Source organism: Mercenaria mercenaria, chromosome 18 (assembly GCF_021730395.1).
Source record: "Mercenaria mercenaria strain notata chromosome 18, MADL_Memer_1, whole genome shotgun sequence".
Taxonomy (NCBI): domain Eukaryota; kingdom Metazoa; phylum Mollusca; class Bivalvia; order Venerida; family Veneridae; genus Mercenaria; species Mercenaria mercenaria.
The window spans coordinates 57425607-57451922 of record NC_069378.1 but is presented as its reverse complement, the minus strand read 5'-3'; the positions used below and the strand labels follow the sequence as shown (position 1 = coordinate 57451922).

The following is a 26316-nucleotide window of genomic DNA, read 5'->3' as shown; positions in this document are numbered from 1 at the left end:
GTGGGTACTGAGATACAGCTTACATAATAAAATTATAAGAATTTAACCCAAAACTCCTAAGTTGAAAAAGGGCATAATTTTGTAAAATGAGACGTTGAGTTATTGACCCTTTGCACTGCATGTCATATCATGACAGTGAACAAGTGTGTGAAGTTTCAATCTTTTCCTATAAGTGGATACTGAGATACCAGCTTAGAAACAAAAACTTAACCAAAAATTTCTATGTTGAAAAAGGGGCATAATTTTGTAAAAAAGCAAAATAAAGTTATGGGACCTGCTTTGTGCATGTCAGATCATGACAGTGAACAAGTGTGTGAAGTTTCAATCCATTCCAATTAGTGAGTACTGAGATACCAGCTTACATACAAAACCTTAACCAAAAAATTCTAAGTCGAAAAAGGGGCATAATTCTGTAAAAAAGCAAAATAGAGTTATGGAACCTGTGCAATGTAAGTCAGTTTATCACAGTAAATAAGTGTGTGAAGTTTCAATCCATTCCCACAAGTGGTTACTGAGATACTAGCTTACATACAAAAACTTAACCAAAAATTTCTAAGTCAAAAAGGGGCATAATTTTGTAAAAAAGCAAAATAGAGTTATGGAACCTGTGCAGTGTAAGTCAGTTTATCATAGTGAATAAGTGTGTGAAGTTTCAATCCATTCCCACAAGTGGTAGCTGAGATACCAGCTTACATACAAAAACTTAACCAAATCGGGACGCCGACGCATGGGCGAGTCCAATAGCTCTACTATTCTATGAAAAGTCGAGCTAAAAATCAAAATATCTCTGGCCACTAAGTCCATTTTGTTTCGTAATACCTTCATAGTTATTGAACCCAATCGGATTCCCTGGTTTAAAGGTTGTGACTCCGATTTTAGTTATATCCTTTGAACTAAAATATCTGAGTCGCCCATATGGGTTACTTGTGGCGACTATAGATAAGCTTGAACGCATCCTATGCAATGCAAGTTTAGAAAAAAATATTATCCAGATTTTATCATTGTTGTAAAAGATTTGCATTGAAAATACATGTATATATAAAAGCATTTGAAACGGAAATGAAATTGTTAAAGCATTTGAACCGGAAATGAAATTGTTAAAATGATATAAATCTTCTTTTTTTGTTCATTATGGTTTCGCAACGATAATAGGTTGAAAATAAATTTAATAGTTAAGCCACTAGCAGTTTTAACATGTACCAACTGATGCAGATTGACGAAATATAGGAATGTGTAAGTTTCTACAAAATTTAGAATACATGCATAATTTTCAAAATGGTTTCACTCTAATGGGAGGTATTTATAAGATTTTATTAAATACAATGAAGCATATGTTGTTGTTTTTTGTTTGTTTGTTTTTTTATCAAACTCTGTATAGGTATTTTTTTGTTCCTTAGTCAAATTACTAACTGAATATATAAACACTGAGAAATTCACGGAATATTTCTTTACTGCGATTGACTACCTTTAATTCAGACCGGTATTGACAAATTTCCAATTGATCGATGAAAACTGTGATGAATAATTCAAAGCGGTTTTACGCAATATTGTCAAACAACGGCATTCACAGTTCAAATTCAGGTTACAAAGTTGTCTGAAATTGTTTGATCTTGTTCTAAAGTAAACCTGTTGCCAGGTATAATTGTATAAATATTTAATACTGCGCTTTTTGTCAATATAATAGTACTAGCATTGTTTAGAAGAGTGTATAATTTGCATAAAATTGATTGAAACCAACAATAATAGCAACAAGAATAACATGTGCTTTTATTTTCTTTTACAGGACGATCCGCCTGATTTGTAACAATGGTTTTCGTAAACTATGCGCGGATTTATTTTGAAAAATCTAGGTAAAACATACCTGAATCTAAATGTTTCCGACGGTCGTCGTAGGATATTTTTATCTTAAGATATACCTTTAAAATGTTAATTTTATTGCCAATATTTTTTTCTATGTTAAAATTGGGTCTAAATCACACCATTTCTAATCTTTTTTCGAAATTTTATCATTTTTGTTCTGAAAATGTTGTTTTTATGCTAACTACTTGCGATATCCTAAAAGTTTTGTAACAATGATGCTGCAATAAAGCAACAATTCAAATTTTCGATTTTTTTCTTTGGCATTCAAAATGACTGCAATTTACAATGGAAAATACCCCACCCAATAACTAATCATGAAATGCTAAATATGAAAAAAAAACTATCATTACAACCTCCGGAGTTCTTAAAAAGTATCTATAAATATCAATTGTATTGTCATATCTTTAAAGGGAAATCAAAGAATACCATTCTAATGAAAAAGGTGGAGCAAACAGTAGCTTAAATGTAAAAGAGCCGCGCCATGAGAAAACCAACACAGTGCGTTTGCGACCAGCACGGATCCTGACCATACTGCGCGGATGCGCAGGCTGTTCTGGATCCATGCTGGTCGCAAACGCAACTTACGTTGGTTTTCTCATGGCGCGGCTCAAAAGTTGAACAAGTTTCTGACGTCTCATTAATACAAAAAATAGGACTCAAAAATATTACTTTAATAATGAGAATAATAATTATAGTGATGATGTTGATAAAAACAATGATAATGATGGGTAAGAAGAAGAATCATCGCCCTGTGATGAAGGATCAGGAAAAGAACATTTACCCTTACCATGCTGGACACGATTGATTCTGCCTTTGCGACCAGTGTAAATCATGATCAGCTTGCACATCCACGCAGTCTAATCATGATCTGCACTATTCGCTTTCTGATAAGCACCCCTTTTAATAGTTAATAGTACTGTCCAAACTGAAAGATGGACACGTTCATTATAGAACTTTAGCAGGGTAAGGATTAACTTGGTAGAATGGAGAAATAGTTTAACTTTGGTTTGGTCGTGCTGATTTATTTCTGCAGTTGGCTTGTTGTAAAAAAATGGAACTTGTACTTAAATACCTGAAAAATCGTCGGAGAGATACCGAAACGTTTTTCTGCAATATTAAATCTAAAAGTCTTTGCACTACCTAATATAAATAATATCAGTGTAAAACAACTAGAATATCAGTGAAATGATTAAAGCGGCATGCCTCCAGATCGTTCGACAAAAAAAAATATTTTTTTAGATGTCTTGAAATAAATGCTGTTTTTACTACTTTTTACGATGAAAATCGAAAAGCGTTTGTCACGCTTTTACTCCAGGTAAACTGTCTCGATTATAAATATCTATATTTTGAAGTCATTATTCACTACTATAGCGCTATTGGTTACGACGGGAAAATGTCTTTATTGCCGCGGCGGTCCGGGGTTCGATTCCCGACGCGGTCATCTTTTTTTCTTGATTTGGAATTTTTAAAATATTTTAGAATCAAAAATTCATATTCTAATGTTCATAATATGACCAAAACTTCAATTTGAAAGAAAGGTTATTTTTTAGCCAAATCTGGAGGCATGCTGCTTTAAATGCCGTACCAGTGGTAATGAGGTCCCACCGCTTAGCTCAACAGGGAAAGCACAGATCTACCGACCGAAGGGTCGTTTGATTCCCAGGCGAGGCGTATGTTCTCCGTGACGATTTGATAACTTAAAGACATTGTGTCTTAGTTGGTAGTTACTTACGGAAAACAGGTTTGTACTGGTACTTAATCCAGGAACACAGGTTAGGTTATACTGCCCGCCGTTACATGACTAAAAGAATGTTGAAAATTGGCGTTTAACTCAAAACAAACAAATGTCCTAATGGGAATGGATTATGCAAAGTTTGAAAAAAAGGTTTCCTTCGCAGTGACAAATGCATATAATAACATGAAATGATCAAATATATTTATGACTCTATTTTTATTTATAATTCTTTCATCGGGGAAAAGTACATTACTCCATTCGTACATTATTTAATCCTTGACACGGGATTTAACAAAGAATTTAGGTACTTATCTAATATACAATCAATATTTGTTTTGACCACTTATAGGATTGTATTATACACGTAAAAGTACATCCGAATGGCCCATATATTAAACATAACAGTGCAATAACTTAATCTGGTTATTAAAGGTGGTCGGTCGAACTTTTTACGCATGACGAATTTCTTTAAAAAATTTAAAAAATATTGCATAAAATTTTTCACGTTTTTGTACTTCCACACAAGTCACTATTATGGTCTGCGAGTATGTCCATATTCCGTATCAAATATCTTAGAGTCGGGGTGTCGGGATGTCTATTTGACAAGTGCCTATATCTAAAGTTCCCTAATTCCCTGTTCTGGGGGTCTTTCACTTGCTCTGTCCCTCTGGTCAGATCGTTTTGTGTCTGTACCTGTAGAAAGGGATATAAATTAGCAGGGACCCAGTAGCTCATGACCCCTAGATTTTGGGCTGGGCCCCTAAATTCAATTGATTGTTGGAGAAAATGCACATATACCTAATGGTTAACATTTATTTTTCAACTGTCTGGGCTCCTAAATAACAAGAGCTGTCACAGGAGACAACACACTAGACTATTTCAATGTTGGATAGTGAAACTGGGCACACAAGGTTGCTGTAGCTGTTAATGACTCAAATGTGGATGAAGATATTGAACAATAGCTTAAGTTTCAGAACATTAAATCAGTATAAAAGGAACATAATTCATGGAAAACTTCTACAAAAAAAGGCACCATGTGTCATATCGTGCAGTTCGGAACAACTATTTTAAGTTTGAATCAAATCTATTTAGTAATACTGGAGATACAGCAAAAGTGCATCGCAACTTGAACCGGAAATTGTATTAGTAAAAAGAGGGCATAACTCAGAACGTACCGGTGCCAGCATTATCGAGTAAAGCGCAAGTCTATCATCTAAATAGTAAGTCAGTCTTTACATACAGTTTCACACACAAATATTTCATACACAAATATACCTTTGAAGAGTAAAAAGGCTGATTTTGGGTAATTCAAGGGTCATAATTCTGAAGTGCCTCGGGCGATTTGGTTATTTAATGAACTTGGTCGAGGAGTTATGGTCAAAAACATCTGGTTCAAGTTTGGTGAAGGTCAGATGAGAACTGTTCGACTTAGAGCACGGACAAGAGTAAAAAAAAAAGGCCGATTTTCGGAAATTCAATGGCGCCTGGTCCGATTTGGCTAGTTATCGAACATGACCGAGAACTTATAGTCAAACACATAATTCTAAATAAAAAGAGGATATAACTCATAAAATATTTGTGCCAGTTACTGACATTGTGTCATATGATGAGGATAATAATCTGGAGAAACTAATTTAAATTTTAATCAAATTCATTAAGTAATGACAAAGATATAGTGAAAGTGCACCACAATTAACCTGAAATTCTAAGTAAAAAGGGGGCATAATGTATGGAATATTAGTGCATGTGTTATGGCCCTCGTATCATATGATGTGGTTGATGATGTGGTACAACTATTTTAAGTTTGAATCAAATCCATTAGGTAATAACAGAGATGAAGTGAAAGCGCATAAAACACTTTTTATCTGAAATTTAAAACAAAAAGGGGGATAATTAAAATATCGGTGCAAGAGTTATAATCCTTGTGTCATATGATGCGGGTTATGATGTGGTACAACTGTTTAAAGTTTGAATCAAATCTGTTTGGTAATAACAGAGATATTTGAGTGAAAGTGCATAAAAACATTAACCTGAAATTTTAAGTGAAAAGGGGAATCAGCCATAAAATACAGGTGTCACAGTTATGGCCCTTGTGTCAAATGATGCTGGTGATGATGATGAACAATTGTTTCAAGTTTGAATCAAATCTCTTCTAAAATAAGGGAGATGTAGTGAAAATGCATTACATTTAACATATAATTCTATGCAAAAAGGGGCATAATTCATGAAACAATGGTGCCAGAGTTATGGCCCTTGTGTCAAATGATGTGAGTGATGATGTGGGACAAGTTTGAATCAAATCCATTTAGTAATAACTGAGATAAAGTGAAAGTGAACCAAAACTTTAACCTGAAATTCTAAGTAAAAAGGGGGGATAATTCATGAAATATTGGTGCCAGAGTTATTACCCTTGTGCCGTATGATGATTAGGAATAACTGTTTTAAGTTTGAAGCAAATCCATCAAGTAATAACAAAGATAAAGGGAAAGTGCATCAAAACTTTAACCAAGGTGCGGACGCCGACGCCGGGTCCAGAAGGATAGCTCTCCATATTTCGTATAGTCGAAACAAGGCAGTCTGAAAGACGGCTTAATCCCCCGTCACTGTTATGGATAGTGAAAGGGTAAACCTTTGCCCTTGAGCTTTGACCTTGACCTGACATGACTGACTCATGAATTCTGCGCATCGTATTGACGAGGTGATCATTTGACCAAAGTTTCATGAAAATCCTTCAAGTGGTTTAGGAGATACAGAGTGGACACAAAATGGAAGGCTAAAACCTTTGACCCCAAGTTGTGATCTTAACCTTGAGCCGGCATGGCCGACTCATGAGTTCTGCACATCGTCTTGGATATGTGATCATTTGACCAAGGCTTCATATGAATCCTTCAATGGGATAAGGAGATACAGAGCGGACACAAAATAGAAGGCTCAAACTTTTGACCCCGAGTTGTGGCCTTGACCTTGAGCCAACATGGCTGACTTATAAGTTATAAATGGAAGGCTCAAACAGTTGTGACCTTGACCTTGAGCCGGCATGGCTGACTCATGGGTTCTGCACATCGTCTTGATGAGGTGATCATTTGACCCAAATTTTATAAAAAATTCCTTCAAGGGATTTAGGAGATATAGAGCGGACACGAAATGAAAGGCTGAAACATTTGACCTTAAGTTGTGACCTTGACCTTAAGCCGACATGGCTGACTTATTAGTTCTGCACATCGTCATGGTGAGGTGATCATTTGACCAAAGTTTCATGAAAATCCTTCAAGGGGTTTAGGAGATATGGAGCGGATACGAAATGGTACGGAGGGACGGACGGAGACCATTCCTATAATAACCCCACCACTCATGGTTGGGGATTAAAAATAGCTGTAGCGGATCAATTTGCCGCCCTGAGTGGGTGCCTTGGTATATAAAAACACCTTTGACATTGTTTATCTTTTAAAGGTTGCTATATAATTCTGGTATAATATATATCCACTGACAAATACAATGATTTAAAACAATACACAAGCAACTTCTATAAAACTTCAGATATTCTTTAATGACTTCTTCACTTTTATTTACGTTTTTCAAACACAAACACTTTAAATAAGTTACTGAATATAACTGACAAATATATCTATAAAAGTCTTCTTTACAAAGTCTTTCTTCAGATAAAAACATTCACACAAAAAAGTTTGGTTTTTTTTTTATATATTTTAGGTCCAGAAATAGACATTAGGCCCTCACCATGGCCTGAGTCCCGGGTGTAGTCCCGGCTCCCTGCACCTGCTGTGCTTCTTGACACAGAGAACAGATTCCGCAAAACATGGTGGTCAAACAATCACCAACCGCAGACCCTGGAATTCGGTGCATCTCCCTGATCTGACCCCTCATCTTGACCAACATGACGAGGTTTACTATGGGGATAAACATCAGGGCTCCTGAAAGGATAAAAAATAATTTCACGGAGAATTAATGACAGAAAATATGAAAAAAGAAGTGTGAGACACAGCTACGTATATAAAGGGGTCGGACTTTTCTATTTGGGAAAATGCGTCGTTAAAAATCCAAAATGGGAATTGTTAAAAAGTTTTTTATATTTATTGTTTGCATTCAAGAAAAAATCATTCAGTAAGGCTTTAAGGTAGTTCTACAGGTTTGATAAACCAGACGTGATGGCGTAACATCATTTATCCGGAATATGTAGAATAAGGCCTGGATTCGGCGTACGGAAATGAACATCATTTTATGAATTAGTGTCAACCTGTGAATACATTTATTACAATGGCACTGTTACTATCTTTCTAAAGTTAAAATATGTTATTAAAACATCTGACAGCGGGAATAGATGTTCATATGCGAACAGACAAAGATTCGTAAAGTTTTAAGTCTATAAAATTGTTCATTAATTTCATCGTGTAAACTTATTTTCTGTTTCAACTATTGTGTCCCCTACATGCATTGAAAAAAAATCTATTTGACCAAACATCAGAGAAACCCTTGCAAGGTTAGTTTTGAGTTATGGATGTGACGCACAATACAAACACTGTTTATTTATATTTTACCTCAAAAGTCAAAACTGTGAAACTGACCTTCATGCTAGGATTCTTGGAGTTGCGAGTGAAACCTCATCTTGTTAAGGTTAATATGTGTGCCAGGTTATTCGGGTGTCAGTCTGTGCGATGTAATTAACCAGGTAAGAAACATTGTTCCCTCTTAGTGTGACCTTGACTTTTAAGCTAGTGGTCTGGGTCTCGTGCAAGATAGTTAATTATCCGTGGGAAACATACGTATAAAGTAATATAGAAATACGCTTAAAGATGGCAGAGGTGTAGATCGGAAATAAAAGAGAACCTTTGACCAAAAAGAATGAGTGACCTCGCCCTTTTTGCTAGAGATCTGCCACATGATGAATGGTCGAGTTATTGAACGGACTGGAAAACATCCTGTTGTTGTTTTTTACCTCCAAGTGGGATCGTGGTGTTTAAAATAGAGATCTGTGTTTCCACAGAACAAAAGTGTAACGAGTAATTTAAAGGAATGGAGGTAATTCCAAATGTAAGCAATGGCATTATCCAGACTTATGGTTCTTGAACCCCATCAATACGTTCAATCTTTGTATGCAGTTTGAGTAAAATTCTTCAATTCTTTGACGGTTTATACTTCTGACAAATATATTAACAAGGGGAGACGATTTAAGAAGTAAGCACAATTTAATTATGGTTCATATGCTGCACTTCGTCTTTACTGTCTCTTATTGTATGATGTTTATGATAAAGTGCTTGCGCTGGGCAAGATTTCCATGCGCAAATAAAATACCTGAAGATAATTAAAAAGTAAGCAAGGCAGAGTTATGGTACTCTATATGATATCTTGTCATTGTTTAAAGTTTTAACAATATCCCTTTTATACTTTTATAGTTATGCACCGGACGAAAGTGTTTAAGTGTAATTAAAAAGGGAAATAATCAAGAAAGCTAGGAAGCCACTTGAAGATAGAGTTTTGTTTCTTTAATACTAAAATGTACTTCCTCACAATGCTTTCTGAATTTTAACAATGCCCCTACAATAGGACAGACAAAGGGTTAAAAGTGAGATCATTTAAAAAGTAGCAAGTAGCGTTATGGTTATGTTCCGGAAAATAAGTGGGCCGCACAGACGGACACATGGAGATCATTAGCACACCCCCGTCGTATTTTGAATGGGTAATAAAGCCTCCGTTTATATGCTTTCACACATAATCAATTTGAATAAAAATATTTCAATTCTTTATTAAATTATGTTCATTTCATAGAAAATATATGCAAGATTTAAATGAAATACATTATATTTGTATAAAAAGTTCAGCTTAAAAAACCGTATTAGCAAACATGCATACAATACGTTCGTAAATAAAGTGCCCTGTTTGTATATTTTATGTTTTAAACAAACGTTTCACTTCATATTTATGACAGTGAAAGTTTCATTTTCTAAGATGCCCAAACTGGAGTGACATAACACTATATGAAACATCTAAAGTGCAACTGAAAACCATACATCTTTCTAGATGCACTAATCTACATGCAATACATACTATTAGATTGATATTAATTTAATGTGTTATGCACGAGGACTTCAATGGATAAGTGGTTTAAAGGCGTACGCTAGAAACAGTTATCTGCCCTTGAAAACGTAATTTCCCCAAATTGGCGTCTAGGTGCCCAGTCGGCACGAAAGCACGAGTAGGGCGACAACACGACAATTTTTAATTGTGTTAGCGCCCTATTCTGCCGTGTGCTTGTGCTGGCGATAGCGGCACTCGGCAACATGAGGACACGACAAGGTAGCATTGTGTTGTTCTGTCGTGCTCGCGAGCGCAATACTCACACAATAGGGCACTACAAATTATTTTGACTTGTATTGCCTTCTGGCTAACATGTGCACGCAGTTAAAATACATGATACATGCATTTTCCATGAATGGATGAAAATGAAACTTGATACGCGCCTCTTAGGTACCCTACGTTATGAGGTAGACGGACAGAGGTAGACGGACAAAGTTATTCTCTGTTGTTATCAGGGTGATATATAGACCCTCCTGTGCATGTCAATAGGAAGAAAAAACAACGACAGAATAATCTGTCGAGTTCTCGTATTGTCAACCCAGTCATCATGACAAAAATGTCACGTTCTCGTGTCCCCGTTGACCGTCGCGTGGCGCTCCGGCCAGCACAAAGACACGTTAAAATAGTAAAGCTACACGAGAGAAAAATAGTCGTTTCGTTGCCCTACTTCAGACGTGTTCTCTTGCTGTCGGTGGTGCTTACACGACAAAAATTATAATGTCTAGTTCTGTTGTGAACACTTGTTCTAGCGAGTTCGTTCGTCAATACATTTCAAAAATGAGCCAATATAAATCCTCGTGAATTTGCATAAATGTCTGACAAGCCGTTGCGGAAACGCGTGCCGTGTATGAACGTTCTTTCCTGAAATTATGACCTGGAGGAACCCGTCGGCAAAAGCTAGAAAGTCGCATTGATTGGATGACTTAAACAAAAGAGAATCATTATTACCATATGCTACGCAACTCCCCATTCCAATGGCTTCTGCCGTCTGGCCAAACGTTACACATGGCGCAAAGTAGGTTATCACACAGATGCCAAAATTATCAAAGCAGCTAAACAACGATTTCGACCACTGACCAGACTGAAAATATAAACAGTTTATAAAAATTAAAAATACTGTATATTTTAATATATAGCAAATTATATTAGGTCGGGGGCCAGTAGCTTCTACTATGCTCCCGGCCCTGGCAATTTATCATAGGTACCAGCCTGTCTGTCAGGACCGATTGAGTGAAAGTAAGAAATGATACCATGTTAAAAACTAGAATCAGCTGGCAAGATTTTTTTCCTTCGGGCAAATAATTTTGATTATTAACCGACCGACTCATTTGTGCCAAGCAATATCATACTGGATAACCGTTACCGGCTATCCTGACGCCCGCCGGACAATAAAAAACGCTGGAAATGTAACCCAGCTGTAAATCGGTAGGTAAAGTTTTTCATTTATTTCTATTGAAACGAAGCCAATTCTTGCAAATCAACTTGGCAGTTTTGTCAAGGAATGGACATGGTTTGCATTTACAATTTCTGGGCCAAAAGCGGTCGTTATGTTTTTAGAAATTCGCTAACAATCTTTTCAGTTTGAAAACTCGAACAAAAACCCAAAGTTTGATTCAAATTGTCTTTTTTTTTTTACGAACAGTCTATGAAAAACCGCTGGAAATGTAACCCAACTGAAAAAGTTTATCACCTGGCTTAACAGATGTGTCCTTTCGGAACTCGGTAAGTAAAGTTTCAGGGTTCTACGTTCTTTCTGAAAAAAAATATATTAGCCGTTAAATAGGCATGGTCGAAAAAAAAATGACTGCCTATTTAACGGCTAATATATTTTTTTTAGAAATAACGTAGAACCCTGAAACTTCACACAAGTGTTCCGAAAGGACACATATTTCGTTTCAATAGAAATAAATGAAAAACTTTACTTACCGAGTCCCGAAAGGACACATCTGTTAAGCCAGGTGATAAACTTTTTCAGTTGGGTTACATTTCCAGCGTTTTTTTTGTTTTTTTTTCGGTTTTTTTTTGTCCAGCGGGCGTCAGGATAGCCGGTTATGCAGTGTGAATATTATTATCATAAAATCCCTTAATGAATTACAGAGATATGGACCGGACAGGGACAGAAAAAAAACTTATGGATTTTGACCTCCAAATATGACCTTGACCTTTGAGCTAGGGTCTGGGTGTTGCGTATAATACGTTGTCTGTTTAGACCTAGAAAACTAAGCATGAGGAAGCTGGAGGTGTCCCTGGAGTGTTTAATTACTCCAGTATAGATGACGATAATGGACATAGCTTTTAAAAGTGCTGTGTCAAATTTATTATTTATGTAGTAATAACAGAGATAGAGAATTCAATAAGTATGTAATTTATAAGCATGATAAGTATGTTCTTCAAAATTAAAATCCATAAGCATTATTAATTTATAAGTAAACAAATCGTGTACAAGTGGAAAACATATTATCTAAAAACGGTATGTCCTGTATATTATCACAGTTATGATTTCAATATTTAAAACGAAAACAAAAGAAAATACAGCTATAGATCATATTATTGTCAGGAATATCTAAGACTTAGTACAACCTATCTTTGACTAGAAAAAGTTAGTGCGGAAGCTTGCGAAACTTACCGCTAATGAAGCATTATGAACAGTATTTTGGTCGCATTAAAATGAAATTTAGTTTTACATGTAGATTCTACATAACATTAATAATGGAAATTGCACCGTCCGATGTGAGTAATTGCGGGGAATTCAAAATATTCTCGAGGTGTGTAAATCATAATTGACAAGTAGTAGTACGCTTCAAAATAGAGCTAAATATGATTGTGGCAACGTTAAACGTCGCAACGCCGCTAAATGTCGCAACCACCGTTAAATGTCGCAAGGTTGACGTTAAATGTCGCAACCGCCGCTAAATGTCGCAAAATCGTCTGCCGCTAAATGTCGCACCTTTAACGTTAAATGTCGCAAAAATTTGCCCATCGTTATATGTCGCAACACCAACGCTAAATGTCGCACAGCAAAATAAGGTAAGTTAAACAGTCTTTATAACTTAGAAGTAAGACTGGGTAATGCATGCTTGATTTGGGAAGGGCTGAATTGACCTTTCACTCTAATCTGCACGTTTGCTTTTCAGTGGTTCCGCACCATACATACGTTATATATTTAATATCAACAGGTTTGAACACTAACGTGGTACTCGCCACAGTACTAGATTTACTCCAGGTCTGAACTATGTAATTCTATGGAGTCCTGTTTAGCTGATGAGACATTAAGCTCGCCCGCGCTCCGTATTGTCGCGCGTTGTTTTGCATGTCTTTAGTCGACCTGAATTTCGTTCCACAACAAGCCGAGGGCCAGACTTGTTGATTGGGGTGGGGTGAAGGGGGGCGGGGCGGGGTGCACAAGTTTAAAACTAAAGCGTCACCGGCGACTTGCGGTAAGTAGGGGTTCCTCTGTCCATATCTGTGGGAAAGTTTTTTATATACAGGTATGAAATTTTGGCCTGTGGTGCATTTTTGTCTATTTCAAGCTCACCTGTCACAAAGTGACAAGGTGAGCTTTTGTGATCTCGCAGCGTCCGTCGTCCGTGCGTCCGTCCGTAAACTTTTGCTTGTGACCACTCTAGAGGTCACATTTTTCATGGGGTCTTTATGAAAATTGGTCAGAATGTTCATCTTGATGATATCTAGGTCAGGGTTGAAACTGGGTCACGTGCGGTCAAAAACTAGGTCAGTAGGTCTAAAAATAGAAAAATCTTGTGACCTTTCTAGAGGCCATACTTGTGAATGGATCTTCATGAAAATTGGTCGGAATGTTTATCTTGATAATATCTAGGTCAAGTTTGAAACTGGATTACGTGCCTTTAAAAACTAGGTCAGTAGGTCAGATAATACAAAACCTTGAGACCTCTCGAGGACATATTTTTCATGGGATCTGTATAATTGGTCTGATTGTTCATCTTGATGATATCTAGGTTAAGTTTGAAACTGGGTCATCTGCGGTCAAAAACTAGGTCAGTAGGTCAAATAATAAAAACACCTTGTGGCCTCTCTAGAGGTAATATTTTTCATGAGATCTGTATTATAAAAGTTGGTTTGAATGTTCATCTTGATGATACCTAGGTCAAGATCGAAACTGGGTCACGTGCGGTCAAAAACTAGGTCAGTAGGTATAAAATTAGAAAAACTTTGTGACCTGTCTAGAGGCCATATTTTTCATGAGATCTTCATGCAAAATTGGTGAGAATGTTCACCTTGATGATATCTAGGTCATTTTCAAAACTGGGTCACGTGCCGACAAAAACTAGGTCATTAGGTTAAATAATAGAAAAAACCTTGTGACCTCTCTAAAGGTCATATTTTTCAATGGATCTTCATGAAAATTGGTCGGAATTTTTATCTTGATGATATCTAGGCCAAGTTCAGAACTGGGTCACATGAGCTAGGTCACTGTGTCAAATAATAGGAAAAACGACGTCAGACGTTCAAAACTGGGTCATGTGGGGACAGGTGAGCGATTCAGGACCATCATGGTCGTCTTGTTTAGGTACGTACTAGAGGGGCACTCCCCTTATTTTAGGTGGTTAGGGTCTTTTCCCATTGACAGTTTTGAAATACATGTATGGAATGCTGGACTTTTATTGCATTTTTTGTTCAAAATTTCGGTGTATGGGAGGGGTTATCCCTGTCAATTTCGAGGCCTCAGGGTCTCCCCCCGGGAAAGATTGAAAAACAGGTATAAACTGTTGCCTCTGGTGCATTTTTTTTTCTTCATTTTAAGGTACTGGAGGGGTACTCCCCCCATTTTAAGGGGTCAAGGGTTCTTCCCCCTGGGGAATTTTGAAATATAAGTATAAAATGCTCGCCTCTGGGGCGTTTTGGGTCTACATTTTGAGAAGATATTATTTCCAAAATAGTTGGGTGCAACTTTGATGAGTGTAAGTCACTAGTAAGCCTACAAAGGTGGGGTTTGGGGTGGAGGAATCGGCTCGTGCAACAGTCCAGGCCTGTTACACAACAGGATGTTCAACTACGCGACACGAAGACTGTGTTTTGTACCAGCTGTAGAAAACGAAGATTTTCTATTAATCAGCCATGGGTTCTATTTCTTTGTTTGGAGGTTTACATTTAAAGCCATAAGGTGACTATCAAGCTTCAATGGCGGAGAAAGATCCTATGTGGCCCTTCCTTCAGGGAATTTTGATATACTTTACTTTTAGTCTCTTAAAATTGTTTTGTTTAGTCTCATTCCCCTCATTATCCTACTTTTCCGCTTACCCACACATAACCCCCTCTCCCTCCGCCCCCACCCCTTCAAACATGTAAATATTTATATTTTCTATTAATTCTTATGGTGCTGTGTGTTTGTGTCTTAGATTTCTGTGTCGTTTATTCACCCCGTTTCCCACCCATACCCAACCCCCACAAACATACAACACTATTACCAAATCGTATTTAGTTAGAAGAAACCTCAGAATATTTCTGTCCTAAAATACTGGCCCTATTACAAAATATTTTCACAAATATTTTTCTTGCGTGACTGTTCAAGCAAGGTGTGGAACTCAGGTGAGCGATCTAGGGCCAACAAGGCCCTCTTGTTGCTATCCGTAACAGCACTTATCACTAGGATAATTATTTGTATTACATAAACCTGCTAATTTTTCTTCCCTCAAAAAAAGTAAATATACACAAGGAATTTATAGTTATAGTGTCAAATAGGAATTGCGACATTTAGCGTTGGTGTTGCGACATATAACGGTGGGCAAATTTTTGCGACATTTAACGTTAAAGGTGCGACATTTAGCGGCAGACGATTTTGCGACATTTAGCATCTGTTTCTTTATCTTTATTCTTTCTCTTGAATAAATGCTTTTCTGATGAAGGACTTGACTTGGAAGAAGAGGCAGCTTGCTTGTCTGGTTCAGATTTTGAAGGTCTTGTTGAAGCAGTGGCAGAGCTTTTGGAACTTGATATGGCTGATTCTTGTTTCTTTCCTTTGCCTGATGATTTAGAACTGCACTTATCTAGTCTGTTAACCAGTAACTGTCTCTTTTGCTGCTCAACTTCCCTTTGGTTTTCACGTACCCTGTCCATTTCCTTTTTTATACCCTCTATCTTTGATGTGGCTGTTGCTATCATCATTTGTGCTACAGAAGCACCTTTCATGTCACTACTTTCAACCGCTTTAGAAAGCTTTTTGTTCCCATCTTTTAACAGTTCCTCTGCTACTGTCAACCTTGTCTGAATCTCCATTTCTTTTTTGAGCAGTGCTTTTTCTTTTTCAAGCATGGAGGAGGTCTTATTCTTCTCTTCTGTTGCAAGTTCTTCCAGTCTCTTCTTTTCAAGCCCTTCTTTCTCTCTCTTCTGTTTCTTTTTCTCTCTTTCTTCTTTTTCTGTCTCAATCCTCTGTTTATACTTGTTATGGGCCATTTTTGCTGCCAGAAGTATTTCACTGTTTAATGGTATTTTGTGAGGTTGCTCATCTACAGGATCACTGAACTTAACTATGTCCTTCACAGTTCTGATGGCAGTAACTCTGTCCTTAGTCACTACACTAGTGTTCACTGACAAACTTCTCTCAACCTCTGAATTTCCATGTGGTAATACCAGAGCTTTCTTGACAAGTTGGGGTAAAAATCTGTACTTGAGCTGCCCACTATCATGCTTCTTCACAAACACTTGTCTCCAATAATGGTCAATTCTATCTTCTTCTTTCAAATCTTCTTCTGTTTGATATACCTTCCATTCATCCACAATATTAACAGTCATATTTTCATCAAAATGCATCTCCCTGGACAAAATTTCAGCATCAATTACAGACATGAAAGCTGTAAGAAATGGAAAATATTCCAACTGAAAAAAGAACTTCCATTACTTAAAGCTTTCCTAAAGCTGGGCTGGGCAGGGTCGCTACACCTGAAAGGAATACAAATTTCAATGCCTAAAAGGTAACAGCATATTTATAAACTCAATTATCATAGAATTACTTCTTTTTAATGGTTTGAATGACCTTTGTATCCCTTGCTTACCACAAAATTTCCAGATTATAGGTATTTATAGGTATTTTGGCAAAATATAGGATTTTATAGGTTATTATAGGTAGAGGGCTAAAATATAGGAAAATATAGGTAAATATAGGTAACTTGACGCCCTGTATGGTCTATATAGTGTACTACATTTTAAAATGTAAAATCTAAAATGCTATGGCATTTTACGGAACCCCTATTTAATAAACGTTACAGCTGCATTAGGTAAGCATGGGATAATTAAAATACAAACATTTCCGCACAGTTTTATCCGAATGTGAATTTCGTTTAAATTGTATTAATGATACAATTAAAGGCAGATTTATAGAATTTAAGTAAGTACTACAGTAATAAGACTGTTAAAAAAGTTGATTAATTTTCTGAATCAAGTTTTTACGCTCGTTTCAACAGTATGGCGGATAGTTTCCTTAAACATTGTTCCTGGGAACGACCAGTACTAAACCCCTAACCTCCGACACAAACTACCAAGTGTTCTCACATAAAGAGCCATGTTCGGTAGCGGGGCTCGAACTTACAGTCCCCCATCAGTGAGATATCTCATTGAATCAGACCACGTAGGCAGTCCTAAAAGTTGACAGTTTATATATATACGCTATTTTTCTTTTGCAAGCAGTACAACGGAATTTTAAAATTCGAATGTTACGTATGAATTTTAAGATTCCGCCGTGTACTGTTTGCAAAGATTACACGTCAAAACATTTACATAAATGGTTACCGTTCTACCTGTTTTAACATATGTTATTTGAGCCGCGCCATGAAGAAACCAACATAGTGGCTTTGCGACTAGCTTTGATCCAGACCAGCTTGCGCAGTCTTGTCAGGATCTATGTAGTTCGCTTTTAAAGCCTATTGCAATTTAAGAAACCGTTAGCGAACAGCATGGATCCTGACCAGACTGCAAAGCCACCGTATGTTTGTTTTCACAAGGCGCGGCTCATTTCATTTAAATATTTCTGTTATTTGTTATTTGTTGCACAGGACGGGGAAAAAGCCTGAATAGAAACGACTAAATTATGAATTTTAAACATGCCATCACGTACAGGTGCCCCTTCCGTTTACATGACGACATAACGATATAGAATGGTGAATGTTCGTCCAGATGCCGTTTGTTTCGCGGCTTGTTTCACAATATTGTCTTTCCTACAATTCAATAAAAAATATATTAAAGTTTGCAATGTTGGTCCAAATAGAAACTAGCAGTATACACTAGAGAACGGTCACTCAAAAAGATGCTAAATCCGTTCCCGATCCTGGATTATGTACTGAGCTTTTATTTTACACGTATTATAGAAAGAATAAGTTTGAATAGAATGGCTGTATAATAAGTCTTAATAAATTAAGAATGCTTATATTTTTAATAAAAAAATAGCCAATGAGCGGTAGTAAGCTTGTCTACCTGCCTGACATAACTGAAATACTGAAAGGGCCGTAAAACAGGATTCTATCAATCAAAACAAATAATAATATGAATTCATTTGGAATTTCCATATAAGCCGACAATCTCGCATGGTATGCGCCCTTTTCCGAGGTCACCATACCGCGCTACTGATAATTTCCTGACAAGTCAACACGATGCTGGTACAAATCTATACTTTAGGTTGTGTTTCTGTAATAAGAATGTATATAACAGCCGTACTTAATCGGTATCTGTTTGTCTCCCTTGGCTTTATTTTTGCATGAAAACAAAAATGGGATAATCTCGTAAATATTAGTACTAAAGAAATATTATCAATAAATCTATCTATAAATATAAATTTGCCATCAAAATATTATGTTTGTTTCCAAACAACTTATTACATAAAATAAATACACATACAAAAATAATACATATGCAAATTTAACACACCCGTGTGAGTGATAATTATCTATGACTGCTATATAAATATAATAATTTTCTAAAAGTTAGAGTGAAAAAGAGCAATATTTTTATTGAGTTTTCTGTCAATTATTTATGTTAATTTCGTTTTGAAAATTATATTATTATTGACCCTTGAGCCATTGGATATGCTATGGTATTCACTGGAAGAGGTCAATATTGTCCTCCTCCGTTGAATATCACATCATATCTGATGGCTTAACAGTCAATAACTGTTTTATTATTTGGGTTCAAGTTTATAAATAAGTAACAAATATTGTTGCAATATATGTAATGTTTGAAAGTAACAATAACTGTGTGAAAACTTATCAAAGTTTACACGAAAACAATTAAATATGGTCAACTTCACAGATGCCAAAAAATTGGAGTAATTCTGTAAAAGCTATGGAGCCCGATATTCGTGCTCAATTGCATAAAGAGGCAAGCAATCTGGACTGATGTACACACATATTATAGAGGACGATGACTCTACAGCAACGAAATAAACAAGGGAGAAAGTTAATTCTGACATTGTAAAATTTTCAGATCCAGCACATACAAAACGGATCGTAGGAAATAAACTTGAAAAGATTAGTCGAGCCTGTCCATCATTAACCGAAAAAGTGAAATCATCATTCATTATAAATTTCACATACGCTGTCAATCAAAACAAACAAAAAGGAGAAGCTGAATTAATACAGGCGCTAGAAAGCATCGTTCCACATATGTATGGAGAGCACCATCTTTGCAGCCACTGGTGTAAAAATAAGGCTAATAATGTAAATATTCACGTGCTTACGTCATGTCTTAAGCGACGTTGTTTATTGCGTCACAATACTCTAATTTAAACGGTTGTACTAGAAAAACGCTTCGGTGAACTTTTTTCTATTTTGGCACAGCCATTAACAACATAATGAATTTTTACATACAAAAATTTGGCAAAAATTCCACGGGCCATTTTTTTGCAAAATGGATCAGAAGCGATTTTTTTCCTGAATTTTCTTAAACAACCAAAAGTCTGTTTTCGCACCTCCTTCGAAAATTCGGATAGAAAATACCTTTTCATGTTAATGATCACTAAGAAATTGCTTTATTCTGTCGTTTGATATATAATCTAATGCATTGACGCCAACAATACGTTTGTAGTATCGAGTTTTATACCATTTTAGTATTACCATTAACGGACGTAAAAAGCGCGAAAACGGGTCATGTTTGCGACGTCATGGTAACGTCATACGCATGTTTATCGCTCTAAAAGATGATGATACAAATTTGAAATATCTTCAAGTTTATTTTGATATATACGAATATTAGCAAATCTTAAATTTTGACAAAGTACCATTCCCCCTTAACGTCAACCTTGCGACATTTAACGGTGGTTGCGACATTTAGCGGCGTTGCGACATTTAACGTTGCCACAATGATAAGAGTTAACATATTTAATGTGTTATGTCTATCTCTGCTGAAAACTACTTAATTAAATCAGGTTTTGAAACGATTTCAGTAAAAAGACAACTTCTGTTGGTGTTCACAAAACATTTTCAGTCTCAGCTGAGTTTGACAATGAAACTTTATATGTCACTTATATCTAAATAGCATGTTTAAAACTAAATTTTAAGCTAATAACTCTTTTCAAGTGGCTATTTAGTAGCATCTATTGATGGTCAGTCTCAGTTGGAATTTAACCTTGAAGTTTTAATAAAATTGATAGATCTATTAAAATTTCCAGCTCAAACTCAGCCGAGTCCGAAAAATGTTTTGTGAACATGGGGCATTTTTTTTTTCTACACTTTGAAAGCTCAATAAAGTTAAACGGATGATTCATTAATAAATGTTTATAGATCTAGATCAAGTAGAGTCAAATCTGGTATCACCATGACTGATACGATAGAACTTTCGCTGGCACTGCACAAGTCAGTACAGTAGATCCACCTAACGAATTTGAATTTAGGTATTGGACCCGTAATAGAGTACCTCCTTTTTGAAGAGTATTCAATTCCTACCATAAACCTACTTTTACTGCAATTATCAGGGGCGTAGGTTCAAGCCCCACTGGGACCAATTTTTTTTCTTCATATTTTCCTATGGATGTATTGTACAGAAGTGGAACATTTTCATTTTATAAGCGATTTCTTACTGTTCAAAGTGAATTTACCTCTGAATCAGGAGGGGTAGAGTTAGAAATCTTTAAAAATACTGAGTTACATGCGGTAAAAGTTCTCTATTTTGCCTTCATTCTTTAGATAACATATTGTGGAAGAAATGCAGGTAGGTTTTACTTCTGCCCCAACTTTATTTTTGGATGAAGTGAGCAAAATTCAAAACAGACCCACAGGATTCGACCTTAATATTTCAATGTTGGAGTTAGAATTCTGTTTCATTAAATCTGTTTACTTGAGGCATCCTAGAAAAAAAAGATATTTACAGTTTTATTTTGTGTTTTATAATTGTTTAACAATAGTCTGATGTTTCTTTTATCAAAATAAATGCTGTAATGAATTCTCTGCAAATGAAATGTTTTAGATAGTGACCTTCACATCAAAATTTGTCTCTACTTGAGCTCGAGGAAATAGATCTACCATATATTATACAAAATTTACAAAAAAGGCACGGTAAAAGTTGTTTAAAATTTGCAACACAGTGCGAAACATGGTCAACTTTAAGAATATGCCAAACAAATGCCATTTTTTAAACATTGCTATTAATAGGGGTCCAATACCTTAAGTGCAGATCTAATAATTTTCTGGCATTTAAAATATTGTCCAGCAAATTATTACTCGAAACACAGAATGACTTTGTAGGGATAACGTATGTTTTTTCGTGTTATAACATCTGCAGAATCCCGAGGGATTGGTTGGTGCCCAAGCCCGTTAGGGCGAGGGTACCAACGTATCCCGAGGAATTCTGCAGATGTTATAACACAAAATAAACATGCGCTAACGCTATTCTAGTATAAAATGCGTAAAACTGATAAATTAATACAATGTCACTCAACGTCATTAAATTTCCACGAAATGCGCGGGAATGTCTAAGTTGGTTTTTTTACGTTGACGTCATTTCGTTTTGAAATATCCGTTTTGGGGCCGAATGACGTTTACGCTTGGCCACGGAACGCGCATATATAAAAAGATGTTATAACAGCACGCGAGCGCGAGAATCTCTGTTAACACACGTTTTGCACTCCTGTTAAAACACCCCCGAAAAGTGACAAGAACAGCAGTTTTATGCTAGAATAACCGTTTTTATGCACTGCAACTGGGTTTTATTATTAATATTAAAGAAATCAATAATTATGACCTCTAGCTAAGTCTTGACTTGTTTGACTGAAAAACTGGCACTAAAAAGCCTTTTTAAGTTAAGATCATCACATTGTTAGGGTCACAAAATTTGTCTAGTAAACTTTAAGACAAAAGCTCACAATCAATATCAAGTTTTTTTAACTAGACATTTTCTATCTAAGCACATTTAAAAATTACAAACCATGCTGTTTCTTTTTGTGACCTCTGCAACTTGTATTTATGTGACATCACATATGACGTCCTCCGTCACGCGCTAACGGTGCAATGATAAAATAGATGAAAGTGAAGTTGACTAGGACTGTCTTTCGGCGCGTCTTTTTACGATTTTCAGACATTCCAATATGATATCAGGCTCTTTAGGCATACAGACACTAAATAGAAAAATGGCGCGAAAAAAATGGTACTCGCATAATGGCGGATACAAATAGTCCTCAGTTTTTTCGCTGTGTAGAGCTATTTTCCTTATTTTCTTTGCATTTTTTTTAGTAAAATCACATGACAGATCTATGCTTGACTGGAAGATAGCCTTTTGATCATGAAATATCACCATGACAAAATTTTTCATGGAAACTTAGATCATACACCACCAGTATAATTTGGGGTCTCATTTTTTAGCTGATTTTGCAGTTTGTGTGTTTGATTGAGATTATTTTTCTTGCATCAAACATGACCCCCACTTTTCTTTTGATTTTGATTTAGCACTGACAATATTCTTCAAGAAAATGTAGTTTACAGACATTTAAAATGGGTCCTGATGTGTGCTGCGGCCATTGGAAAAAGGTCAATTTTATATAGAATAAAGAACAAAAACTATTTAGTGTGTTATAACCTTTAACATTATTCACACTACGTCATATTTACCGTACAATATACGCACCCGTTATCTTTAGGGAGATGACTGTGAAGAGTGTTCATGAAATATCAGGCTCGTGCCCCCACTCCCCACTCCCCGGTTGGCTGAGAAGTGACCTATAGGTCTAGAGCTACAGTACTCATCAAAGATGCACTCTACTATTTTGACAAAGGAATATTTTTTTCTCAAAATTTAGACCCAGAAACACACCAGAGGACACCATTTCATACATATATTTCAAAATTGTCCAGGGGGACAACCCCCTGACCCCACCCCCATAAATTGAAGGGAGTATGCCTACAGCCACAAATGAAAAGGCCTACACCAGAGGCTACCATAATTTCATAGGTCTGTAGATCTATTTCAAAAAAGTCCAGGGGAAGACCCCCTGACCCCCATTACATGGGCAAAGGCACTCCTCCAATACCCACCCGCTCTCAGCGTTCGCTATGCGCCTCGGCGGTGACGTCTTCTTTCAAGACTGGTGCTCCCACCCCCAAGTCAAAAATTTCTGGAACCGGGCCTGGATTTTTCTAAAACCTGTGATAGCACTTCGCTTCTAAGGCGAAGAGCATGGCCAGATTTTCGAGGAGTAGAGAGAAAATAAATATGCAATTTCTGGCCGAAACATTAAATAAATAGGCCTACACCGCAAATGTAGCTTTCCAGGCGCGTATGAAGACCTTAAAAAGTGGATTTACCAAATAGGCGAGGGGTATGGGGACCGCTTAGGTCCCCATCGGGTCCAAGGCAGAGCCCTGGTAGGGGGACCAGGGGGACGAAGACCTCCTGCGAAAAAAATAGTTTGCAGAAAATTAAATAATATTTCAAGCGCTTATTGTTGATATTATCGCTTAAAACCTATACAAATTTAAAGCCATATATAGGCCAATTTTAGACCATAATTTTAAAGATTAGGACACAAATCCTTGTGCCCACTTTACATTTCGGCAAGGATGGTCACCGGTTTTTACTAAATTATTTTTAATTATAATTTTAGAACGAAATTTTAAAGATATTTTGGCACAAATAAAAGTAGGATATCTGAGTCTTTGTGTTTTCGTTTCTTTTTTCGGCAAAGGCTGACTCTGATTTTATCAAATTTTACCAATTTTATCATTAAGGTATTTCTGCACGTTTGATAAACCGGAAGTGATGGCATACGGAAAACGTAGAATAAAGCCTGGATTCGGCGTACGTAAATGAAAATCATTTTATGAATTAATCGAAACCCGTGAGAAAATTTATTAAAATGGCACTATTGCTATATTTCTGAAGTCAAAATATGTTATTAAAACATATGGCACATTAAAAGATTCAAAATAATGTCCTGAAATGTCCACTTCACTTTAATTATGGTCAACTATCTCAAAAATAAGCACACGGATCTATACATTATAGGCCACGTGCTTATTTGCAACTATAAGAAGTTTCATCAAAATCTACATTGTAGAAAAAATTCTTTTTGCGAAAATAATATGAAAATTATGATTTTCCCATAGGCTCGCATTATGAAATATTGCGTGAGGTCCATATTTTTCAAATCAATCTAGCAAAAAAATCAAGCAGACGGCCTATCTTTTTTATTTGCTGAATTTTCTAGGTATATTCTGAAGTTTTGAAAAATCAGAGTTTAATCAAATTCTACATTGTAGAAAAAAATTGATCCAAGCGTGCAGAACTACCTTCATCTAAATAAAACTAATAGAAATTCCCTCAAAAATTACTTTACACAATTAAGAGCATTACAAAATAAACATTAAAAGTTAGGCCAGCATTCTTTTATGTATGTATTAGGGAGCTATGGTGGTATACTGCGCACGGTCCGGGACACCAGGTATATGAAAGAGGCCACCATAGGAAAGTCCACTAGTGGCGATGTACAGTACAAAACCAGAATACACCAGGAAGAAAACAAAATACTATTAGGTGATTACACCACGAAATTTAGGCGTTAAGTACACAAAAAAAAACAACAAAAAACGCGCGCATTGCATATTTAATATTATCAACTGCAACTTTCACACTGGCCATAGTTTATCAGACCAAATGGTTCCAATGTTGTTTGAGCGGTGAATTTTACGCAGATCAGATGGCGAAATATGGCCGATACTATAAATTTCCGGTCTTATAAGTATGATTTAAAGGAATTTCTACCCGTTAGATAACGAATCAAGTAAAAAAGATGGGTGCACCTGAAGCGCAAATGTGTCCATGTTTTAGCACATATGTTCATTTAGCTGAGAATTGTGCCGTTTACACTTCTGTACAGTCCGGCGGGGGAATGATTTTTTTTGCAATATTTGACAATATCGCATCAAATATAGTGTTTATCGGGAACAAATAGTTATTAAAACACTTTTTGATGTAAAGGGCTGCCTCTTAAAACAAAGCCTGTGTTTTGTTTTCAAGGAATTATTAGGGTTTGTTTCTGAAAAATCGGCCGAAGACCTAATGCAACGCAGTTTCGAGCGTTTAGAGCGTTCTTTATCATCATAATGATCCCGCCATTTCTAATCTATTGTACTTTTACTCTGTTATAGTCGCTAACATTAAACAGTTTTTTTTTTGCGGACAACAACATGAAAACATAAAGCGAGGATGCAGTTCTGTGTCTTACTTTCGGACTCTATTTCTCATACAAGACGTCGTCCATGATGGACGTTAACACCATTTTTACCATTAATGCACGCTTAATTTCCTGTAAATGTAATAGTAGTTGTTTTTAACTTCTAAAATCATGTTCAACTAGCATTATGGAACAGAATTAGGGCAAAAACTGCATTGTGCTTTCGTATATCCAATCTTGCTATTTACATATATGCATTCGTTATTCTCATGTTCACATGCTTCCTTCGGACATCCCATTTTGCATAGTTACATGACCATTTATGCAGCCTATGTTTACGTGTTCCTTTCTAACATTCATACATGCTTAATTGTTTCATTTTAATATCATGGTTACTTCTTCATTAGTCTATGATATTATCTTGCTTTCGGTCATGCTGTAATGTGACATACATCACTCGGTGTATTAGTTTGTGGTTAACCTAGACACACCTTCCCCATGTGTTTATATTGTCTATATGCTGATGATATGGTCAGAAGTGGCTCCTGGACAGATTGAATGTGCTTACTCGTACGCATGAACAGCTAACAAAGTTTTAAACAAACACAATCTCACTTGTCACAATGCAGAATGCAGCATAGCACTAAGCATAATGAGGTTACCATAATGTACATTTCTCATTATGATACCAGAGAGCGCTTTTATATTCGTGCTCGGAAGCTTCCGCGGAAAAAATACGACACTACACATTTTGGCTATGTGTCCGGTGACCGGACCTAACCTGTTTTATTTGTCTAGACGTCCGGTAATAAAGTTCGAAAAGGCCTGTGTATCATCAAACATTTACACATCTCATTTATTGCATTAAATTAATTGAGATACCATTCGTTTTAGCTCGACTATTCAAAGAATAGTCTAGCTATTCTACTCACCCTGGCGTCGGCGTCGGCGCCACGCATTAGTTAAAGTTTTGCATGCAAGTACATAAGGCTATAATTTAAAGGCATAT

At 36.3% G+C, this 26316-nt stretch overlaps 1 protein-coding gene across 1 annotated transcript; it reads right to left on the bottom strand.

The window, feature by feature from the left end:
* Positions 1–7123: 7123 nt before the first annotated feature.
* Positions 7124–22203, bottom strand: LOC123539064 (uncharacterized). The gene is made up of 3 exons (XM_053530290.1): positions 22067–22203; positions 10634–10766; positions 7124–7524 (listed from the first exon to the last, which is right to left on the bottom strand). The coding sequence occupies exons 1-3, from the start codon at positions 22067–22069 to the stop codon at positions 7319–7321; spliced, it is 342 nt and encodes a 113-aa protein (XP_053386265.1). The 5' UTR covers positions 22070–22203; the 3' UTR covers positions 7124–7318.
* Between the last annotated feature and the right edge of the window lie 4113 nt (positions 22204–26316).

Coding starts and splice junctions, on each gene's coding strand:
- LOC123539064 (XM_053530290.1), bottom strand. Junction 7,525..10,633: donor GGGGAGTTGCGTAGCATATG/GTAATAATGATT, acceptor TTATCCTTTCAG/GAGCCCTGATGTTTATCCCC.